Consider the following 10,274-nt stretch of genomic DNA (forward strand, 5'->3'; position numbering starts at 1 on the left):
CTAGCTAAAATGGAAAGTAATGAGCGAATGTAATATAATTAATTTATCTAGAACCGGTAAATCATTAGCAGAAGATCCGGTCATGACGTTGGAGGACATCGGAAGGAGTTCTTATGGCGTCTATTTGCATTCGAAAGTAGTGCCAGGCCATTGCTTTCCACTATGCCAAAGGTTTATGAGCATACTTGCTTTCGTGGCAACACTGTACCCTTATTCGTCTATAATTTTACGATAGGGCATGTAGGATAGATCATTAGATGCGAAAATATAGGCTATATAGGATCGCATGTGTTGTCGATTAACCAGTCAGGGAATCAGTAGACGGAAAGAAGGGAATGGTTCAATCGTTTGAGTTATTGATTCCTTAATGTCATGGTTCTAATGGCAAGCAAGGATAGATTACGGAATGGAATAAATTGCATATTCCTCTATGGTTATAGAGACAATAAATCATATTCCGACCACGGCAACAATTTAGCAATATCAAGGGATGCGATTTCTGTCATACCCATTCGAAATAACCGTAATAATCCGTAACTTAGATTATTTGGTCATAAAATCCAATTTAAAACAGGAATTTACCAGTAAAACATGGCAACCCATCATAAAATGCAATAAACATTTGCTGAAAGGACTCCAATTTTTGTGATCAAAATTTGATCAAAATTTTTCCGGAACTTTCTAAACAGTAACAGCGATTGCATATATCTTATGTGCTCTTACTTTGACAGTATCCCTATTTTCATTGAATCTATAGTCTATCGAACGCGAAATTGACGTTTGAGTATGTATTAATCATCAAATTTGTAGAAATCGTTGAGGTAATTTTACTTCACTTTAAGAATTTCAAGTGAGCATAACAAGACTTTCGAGACATATGATTATTATGATACTCAATTCATTACTACGATAGGCTGCACAGAACGAACTGATTCAGTGCCAGTAAATAAATCGGCTCAATTTTTTTTAATTTAATTAAAAGCCTTCAGGACGCCCATTTATTGCTCAACTCCTTTACTCATAAAATATTATTTTTATGGCAAAACTTTAGCCGTTGGCGAGCAGTTATCCTACGAAAAGGATGATCTTGCAAACGCCTTGAAAGTGACAAATGTAAAATTCACAGGAGAATTTCTCTCAGATCGCTTTGATAGAATTAATGAATGAGATCGAATCAATATAAACTAACTCATTTCTATCAATCTATTAATTCATTTTTATTCCAATAAAAATCTTCACAACATCCAATTCTTGCCCAACTACTTGATTCATGGAATACCATTTTCGTAACAAAATTTGATCTTATAAAAAGGATAATCATCAATATTGCGATACTCTACTAATCGAATGCCATTCTTCACGACAATGTTTTAACGTAGAAATAACAAGCATAGACGAAGCCCATTTTAAATAGGCAAAAAAGATGAAGTTAAGTATAACTTAAATTCTTCAATATTGATAAATAACTCTGCTATCGTCGTTCTCCCTATTTTTGCACTATTCCATCATTTGATTCTTACGGTAAGCGAAAATAGCAGAGATGTCCCAGTCAATAATTTTATTAATATTCTGTATCAATCAAGATCTTGAATCAACTATGAAAGGCTTCATGCACTATATTCTGGGAGTAAAAAGTAGCTCATATGATAATTGTCTTAATCGAGATACCGAGCAATAAAAGCTTTTTATTGCAGAGTTTAAGGATAGTAGAGCAATAATGAATTACAACTATAATCTTATCTAAAGTATTATAAGCTCAAAAGAAGTCAAATTTAGGCTTAAACACTTGGTTTTTTCTTCACACTTTTCAAATCTATTTCGTTCCACCAAATAAAGTTGTCTACAATCAGACTTGAGCCATAAAACAGAAGACTTTCCTCAGATAGATCATCTATAGGTTTATACCGTACGAATCAATCTGTTTAAATGTCATTACTCTTTTACTGTATTAGTGTCCACATCGTAAGGTGCTAACCATCTTCCCAACGACAATATATACTGTAGTAAATCACATCAATTTTATTTCTAATGAAGCAATTTACAATCATAATTGTAGCGTCACGATAATATCTCGTCGTAGAAATCAGACTGGATCAAACATTGCTATCAATATAATGAAATATAGAGTGCATCGCTACAATTTTATCCAAGTCTGTCACAACCGAGATGGCAACACAAAAATGAACGGCATTCTTTCCTCTAAAGTAGTCTAACTACCTACGCAACTAACTTTCAGTACTCTTTAATCTACCAAACTTAGATTCGAGTCTTAGAAGATAGAATACCCACGTTAAGAATTAAAACTTTATTCTAAAAGCTATTTATTAAAATGGCCGATTGAACTCACAACTTATAATCTACTACTAACAACTGATAACCATCTGTTATCGACTAACTTATCAACTACCTCAATTAAGAACTTTGAGGCTTTTATATAACCTCACAAACTTCATTGGTGCAAAACAATAATGAATTTATAGCCAAGTCTGCATACTGAATATAGCTAGAATCACAGCATACTTTCTATGACATTTAATAGTAGTTAATTAATGGCTAGGTGCTACTTAACATATGATTCACTACTCAATAAAATTATAGCAGTGATGAGGTAATATTTAATTAATTATCACAAAGCCCTATTATTGCAATTAGCTTAGATTTTGAGGAATGGTTTAATCTCATAAAAGCCGATATATATTACTATTTAGGCAATTCTTTCGTTCATTTTTATAGCAATCAAAAATGAACAACTACTATGACTATATGGCTATTCAGTCTAGTTTAGTCATTTCTGAACGATTATTTACTTTAAATCAATACAGGAACTAGGGCAATCATCAGAATGATCCAATTTTAAAAGAATATGCATTAAAATTTTCTAGAGATAGTACAAATATCTGATATGCCTCTATTCGATATCTTCATAACCATTTATAATTGTGCAATACTGCCTTCAATTACCCAATTTTCCTGAAACTGTGCTCTTCTTTACAATAGACCACATAAATTCTTGCTTTCTTGTTAACATCTAAAATACGAATATAAAAGAGGGATGAACATATTACCTCGTCAATCATATACATTAGGAAGTAAATAATTCTATCATGGAATGAATACATTTGTAATTTTTTAGATTAGTTCTAAAGCTCTATATGATAGTTCTACGTACAGCTTTCAACCAGTTAATACAGCAATAGTATAAAATATCCATGGGAAAGAAACGAGCAACATGATTACTTGATTACAAATTAATACGTTCTGAGTAATTGTGAATAGTAACTCAATAGAGTTTGATTTTAAGAGATAAAATATACTCTACTATATATATATATAGTATACCGATTTCAACTAGTGAATGCTACATCGCAATAAATATAAAACGACAGGGCAACCTTATTATTTTATTTTAAATTGATGCGTACCGGTATTGAATAATTATAATCAGTAAGTAAATAGACGAGTTTGAATCAACTTCAAGGGATAAAATATACTCTAACTTATATATATATATATATATATATATATATACATGTGTATATACACTGATAGTTTGATATTATATATATACCATAAATATATATATACGAACTTCATCGAGTGAATGCAGCAATAAATACGAAACAGGTAATCTTATTACTCCATTTTGAATTGATGTGTATTAAATAGATTATAAAACAGTATGTAAATAAAGAGTTTGATTCGATTTATAGCGCCATTTTAAATTGATGCATATTAAAGAATTATAAATAGTAAGTAAATAGAAAGTTCGATTCGATTTCATGGAATAAAATTTACTCTACCTTTTGCACTGTAACCGTGTTTTCAGTCAATTCCGATGGTGTTTTATTTAATTGTTCAAGAGCTGTGGAAATGACTTTCATTATAGCCAATACCTCCCTTGTGAAAGAATAAGTCATAAAATTATTAAAGTATTACTGTAATTGTCCTTTTTATGCCACCATAATACATTGGTTTCGGTGGTTTTGAACATGTTAAGATATATTCCGCCCATACCTTAGATAATTGATACACTTTTCATGGATAATTTTAATACGCTCATACCAATTAGTCCAAGATTGAACAAATTCATCAATTCTCCTCTGATTTACGTCTAATAAATTGTTTCAAATTAAAAATGAGTTATTTGATCGCATCATTTTATGTGTTCAAATATCTGCAGTTTAGTATAATACATATTTTTCCTAAAAAGATATAAATAGATATCATATAAGGCATAGAAAATGATTCATTGCTATTCGTATATCTTAACAAGTAAAGTAAGCTTCATTCAATGTTTACTTTATTCATTAATAGAAATCAAAGACAACTATATCTAGAGTATAAAATTATTGATGATAAGCTATTTTTTTAATATAGTCAATTTCTATATTAATTTAATTTTGAATGGTAAAAAATTGTTACTTCATCACAAACCCGTTGGATAGCATTTTAAAAGGTCCTGATAATTTATCGAAATTTTATTACTGCTAAAGAAGAGTAAATATTTTATTAGTGAAAATTGATCGGTATTGACTATAAATAGAGAATATGCTTTGATAGTTATATTCAACTTTAAATGAACAGACTGGGTAATGAAATAATTTTCTAATTTAAATAAGAGGGAGAACCATGTTCTAGGATTGTTAAATTTATAGTGTGAGAATGTATGATAAAAGTTATTTGAAAAACGAAGAATCTAGCTTAGCAAAAGCTGTTTTTTGATGACGACGGCAAGTTTAGTAATATATCGAGTCCATTAGTCCGACATTCATAACTTATATTAATTAGAATTCTAAAATATCGTCGTGATAAAAGGCTATCTTACTAGTGGTGAAGATTTGCAATCATGAGTGAAAGCTATATAACAAATTCATTTTGTGATTGAAATCGGTCTATAAAAATACTAAATTATATGTTTCAATATAATTAAATAGATTCAATTTAATTCCGCTATCATCATGATTAGAAGTAGCAAAATGAAAATAATGGATCCCCTCATCAAGCAATCAATAGCTAATTGTGTCTACTATTAGCAATGCAACCATTTACACCAACAGAAATTTATTGAGCACCGTAGCGTTTCATGATAATTTCGACTTGATTGCTATCAGTCAATTGCTTACCTATTAGTAAATTCCGTCATACTATTGCTAATGTTTTCTTCTAGATTTTTACTTTGAAAAATCTCAAATTCTTTTTGGATTACCACCATATTTTGTTCCTAAAAGTCGAATTGTAATTATACTTTTTTAAATTGATGTAAGTGATTCTAACATATCAGCGCTTGAAAATAACTCCATTATCTAAAGAGCAACATACATAATCAATTTTTTACCCTATATTTGAATTTTAAAGTAAGTAATAAGATGAAGCTTATTGATTATTTACCAGCTCCGACATCTCTTTCTCAAAAGCTTTCATTCGAGTACGTGTTGCAGTTAAAGTTTCCCATTCTTTTTTTTGTTCTATAACATGCATAATAATAATTTTAAATTATCACCATATTATGACATAGAAACTACAAATACAATTTGTATCGTTTGCTACTAATTAGGCCTATAAATACATACCTTCATCTAAACATTCGATAACCCATTGGTGATCACAGCTAAATCTGATTCAAAATCAAAATTAAACTATAATTAAAATTTGTTACCATTTTCATATCAATATTTTCTATATTGTACAACATCCAAATATGCCATTTTTATGAAGCTGAATCAATTTAAATTTTCATCTCATTTAACAATTAGTAGTATTATATTACATAAATCTGGAAATGGAATATCTGATGTGCAATACTTACAAAGTCTCATAACATTTATAGATCGCATTAAACTCGGTTATTTGAGATAGGATTCCTTTCATTCTTTGTTGCATATCTTGATATTTTTTTCTGACAGTTCTAAATTTAACATTCAGGTGATTTAGCTGCTCAATGCTGATTCCAATCGTATAAGGATCATAAAAGATTAATCAACCTTGCTCTTGAAAGGCAACGCCAGTGATGAAAAAAAATCTGTTCTAATCACTTGCACTATAACGAAATAATGACTTACCTACATAAGGAGCCAGTATTCTCTATCCCTAATTTACAGTAGCTTAGGATGTTGTCCATATAAAGAAATAACCGATTTATGCTTAACCTAAATGCATACTGAATTTTAATGGGAAGATTTTAGGATGCTGTGATAATTAAAGACTATGTAACCGGTCTATCAATCGGCAAATTTAAGTTAGATTACTAGTAAATGTTTATCAGCCAACTTGATTAGCCGATATCATATGAAATAAGAAATGAGAAGTAAGCCAATAAATTAAAATACCAGATGATACTTGTCCTTTTCATTCATATTCTCCAACCTTCTGCGTTTGCAGAAGTTTTCTATATGGTAAATAAACAGATATGAGTCAGACTTTAAGACATTTTTCAATCTTTGACCGTAATTACGCATTTGGTCTAAAAAAACGTACTCAAAAATGCTAATTTGGCTCTGATATCCTGATCGTATGTTATGATGTTTTCTTCCTTGTTCATGGTTAGATCCATAGCTGTAATCCAACTGTTCTTGGTTCGCTAATCCAATCAATTTCGATCCATTGCAGCATAAATAAAAGTAATGATGTAAAATAGATTGATAGAATGCTATTTTACAGAAATTTACTCATGACATATCAAGATGGCCGTATATTTTATCCAATTTAATAAACATAAGAAGATATTGCTTAAAATTATGAAGTTATCAGCAATCGTGCTGCTTCATGGCTTATTCAGCAATCGTTATTAAATTATTATACTATATTAGTTTATATATTATTAGCACAGAATCGTAATAAATATATATGACAAAGCCCTAAACGGAATCAGAGTAAATACTTTATCTGCCTGAAATTTGATTGATTTAAGATGTAAGTATAGGCGTATTATTGTATAGTTCTATTACCATAAAATGCTTTAATATATCTTAGGGCTTAAGCTGGCATTTTCTAATTGTAAGTTTTTATAACTGGTTTTAGTGACATTAATAGATAGTATGTAATGATATACAAACAGAAAAGTTATTATTACTGAGCAAATATCGAGCTGCTTTATCCATGGCTTTCTCGCGCACTTAGTATAGTACAATTTTAAATTTTTCCTTAAGATAGATTTGAAGAATATTAGCGCTTTCATGTTAGAAGCGAGTAAAAACAAAACGTATATTAAATGTAACTACTATGATAAATTATTTGATTTGATGGGCGGGATTTGTCCAGAAATGATATACTATGTTAACTGAAGTAACAGTCGATGATCTAAATTTTCCTAAATAATGATAATTTATTTTTTGGAAGATATGGCTTGGATTCAAATAAAAAAGTGGAAAAATAAATTCATGGGCAAATTTCTGTTCTTAGTTAGCAAAAACAATGAAATATTGTCATATTTCTCTTTACTGGATCTTAATTATCCTACATCAATTACACTTACGTTATTCTTACCTTGGATCGAGCATCCATAACTGCGGTGTGAAGAACAAGTTTATAGTCGCTGATATCGCAGCTTAGACCAAAAGATTTCAAACTTGTTCTTCTAATTTCGTCCAAACTATTCGAGAAAAATGATATTGATTAGCCTAACAGTTTATATCGAAGCATACTTGATTAAAATAGAGGATAATCTACATCAAAATGATTATATTGAATCAATAGCTTCTAAAAATTATACAATAGTTACTTTAATCGGCCTTCAGAATCATCTTCTACGCTATAAATTTCCAATGTATTGGCTAAAACTATATGAATTAACTTAAAAATACAACCAAACATTGGTTACCTTTAGTATTGATCATCAATATTGGTGAGAATTCATGCTTACCCTTGTATCTTTGAAAATTTCAAGCTCATTAAAATTGAAACATTGATAAGTGTTGGTAACTTCGTTGTAACCACCTCGACGTTTCGGATTGCCATCCAATAGCAGTTGTAGAAAATTTGTAATTTTTTGAATCGTTGGACTAGAATTTTGTTTCCGTAGGATACAGCAAATATCAATATTAATATCTTATTTCCTAAAACTCCTAGATTAGGTTTCTATTTCGGCTATTTAATGTATCATTGCTTAATGTTAGAACTATTCTCAAAAATATTCAATCTTTAGCAATATAATCTTTCTTTATTATCCATAGTGATACACTGGTACTTACGCGTATAAATTATTTTCAATGGGCAGTTCAGTAGAAAATTGAACTTTGCCTATGTTTTCAATAGTCAGTTATAAATACAAGCTGTAAATTAGTATAACCTATTTATCAATTTATACTTCTAATTTTTTATGATTATCATTGATTATACCATTTGAATCCAAAAAGGTTCGAATTGCTTCTACCGGCTTTTCCATAAAATAATCTATTTTTTCCATTTCTTGTAGAGAAACGTCTGAAAATGGAAGTGATTTAGTAACGCATTCGTAAATGACCACACCAAAGCTCCAAATATCAACGGATTTTGTATATTCTTGAATTCTTATTTGTACTTCTGGTGCCTAGAAACATGTCATTAAAGGTGAGTATTTTTATTTCGACCTATACAAACTTTAAATTGGAATGTTTATCTGCTCTCTGCCTATCGATATGACTATCTATCTACCTATCTACCTACCTACTAACAAAAATTGTAATACATATCATTACACAAATGTATATGATGTATTAAATTTCTATTATCATTGCAACCAATATTATAATATGGCTGCTTAACTATATCTTATAATATAGAAAAGCAACCTACTGCATAAAAGCTGATAAATATTGTAGATGTCTTATCATTCCATATATATTTATGCATACATACAGTATACTCACAGTACAGGTATTGAATTAAATTAGTAATGAAACATTCACTATTAATTAATATATTATCATGAAACATTTCTCTACCATATAAGGACTCGTTCCTGCGAAAGTTTTGGCAACAGTTCTAGGTTCTGCTCCGGTACAGAACTTGGAGATACCAAAATCACCTAGTTTATATGTATGCTATAAAATATTATTAATAATTTAGTATATCCTAATCTAATAACCTCGAAAACTGAATAAAACTTGAACGAAAGTTAAAACTGGTTTCTCTACGATGATTAACAATAAATTTGCTAAATATCAAGTGATGCAATAAAAAATGCCGGCTGACAAACCTCGCCGTTGTGGGACATTAATAAGATATTTTCTGGCTTAATATCTCGATGAATTATTCGTTTGCTATGAATACATGCAATTGCAGAACCTAATGCAAATTATTGCAATTACGATGAAAAACAATATTAAACATCATTATTTATAAAGGACTGCAAGGGCTATCATTAAGCAATAGCAACCTAGCATAGAAGATGTAAATGCAATAGTTACTTATATCATTGATAAACTTTTTGATGTTGACTTCGTCTAAGCCAAAACGAGTTGCAGCTAAATGCTATTTAGTTGCCGTATTCAGTAATCATATAATCAATCAATTAGTAGAATGTAAAGTCAGTAAAATCGACATCTCGAAATGATTTATTTCTATATTTCTGTAACGTTACATTAATATATCGTGACAATACATATTATTAAAGCATGAATGCGTCTAGTTCCTTTAGAAAGTGTTAACGTACAATGAAGAAATAATCTGTCGTTCTAAGTTAATAGTAACGAGTTATATAAAATATCTCCTACACTTAGCGTATAGAAAACGTGCAGAAAGGTAATATATGATTTAATTTTTATTGGAAGCTGCCTTATAATCATTTTAAATTCAAATAAAATAAATATTTTCAGTTTTTTTTTTAACGAGACATACCGTTAAAATCTCGATTTGCAATATGTACTTACGTCTGCTAAATCCCCACCATTACAATATTCCATAGTAATTGAATGGCCATAGTTCTGTAATTTAGCTAATAGATCATCAGGTGCGTGTACTGTACGAACCAAGTTTTTATGAGAGAGTTTAGCCATATTACTATATTCTTCTTCCCATTTACGTATACTATTCGTATTTATATGTCTAATATTTTTCAAAGATTTCACAACGATTTTTTCCTTTGTTACCTATTCCAGGTTAATATTTAATTAGTAACTTTGCTGTTCGTATTACGGTTTTAACTTTAATATTAAAAGTCTATAAGCCTTCATCTCTACTAAGCTTTAGCGAATAGGAAATACTTTTTTGACCTCAGCAGTGTCAATGAATTAATATACTCTGAATACAAGTTAGTGCTCAATTTAAACCTGCTAAACACAATAAATTAGCAATTTATT

The 10,274-nt window shown here is 29.7% G+C and overlaps 1 protein-coding gene across 1 annotated transcript; it reads right to left on the reverse strand.

Moving 5' to 3' along the window:
- Nucleotides 1–2,430: 2,430 nt before the first annotated feature.
- TRIADDRAFT_62259 (uncharacterized protein) lies at nucleotides 2,431–9,971 on the reverse strand (the record flags this gene model as incomplete). Its single annotated transcript, XM_002118196.1, has 20 exons — nucleotides 2,431–2,523; nucleotides 3,801–3,897; nucleotides 4,015–4,111; nucleotides 4,435–4,487; nucleotides 5,124–5,221; nucleotides 5,389–5,465; nucleotides 5,571–5,614; nucleotides 5,807–5,905; nucleotides 6,060–6,157; nucleotides 6,327–6,385; nucleotides 6,475–6,577; nucleotides 7,483–7,588; nucleotides 7,718–7,788; nucleotides 7,859–7,997; nucleotides 8,187–8,235; nucleotides 8,335–8,524; nucleotides 8,919–9,017; nucleotides 9,173–9,261; nucleotides 9,384–9,447; nucleotides 9,846–9,971. The coding sequence occupies 20 exons, from the start codon at nucleotides 9,969–9,971 to the stop codon at nucleotides 2,431–2,433; spliced, it is 1,851 nt and encodes a 616-aa protein (XP_002118232.1).
- Nucleotides 9,972–10,274: the final 303 nt, after the last annotated feature.

The sequence above is a fragment of the Trichoplax adhaerens genome, genomic scaffold (genome assembly GCF_000150275.1).
Source record: "Trichoplax adhaerens TRIADscaffold_39 genomic scaffold, whole genome shotgun sequence".
Taxonomy (NCBI): Eukaryota; Metazoa; Placozoa; class Uniplacotomia; order Trichoplacea; family Trichoplacidae; genus Trichoplax; species Trichoplax adhaerens.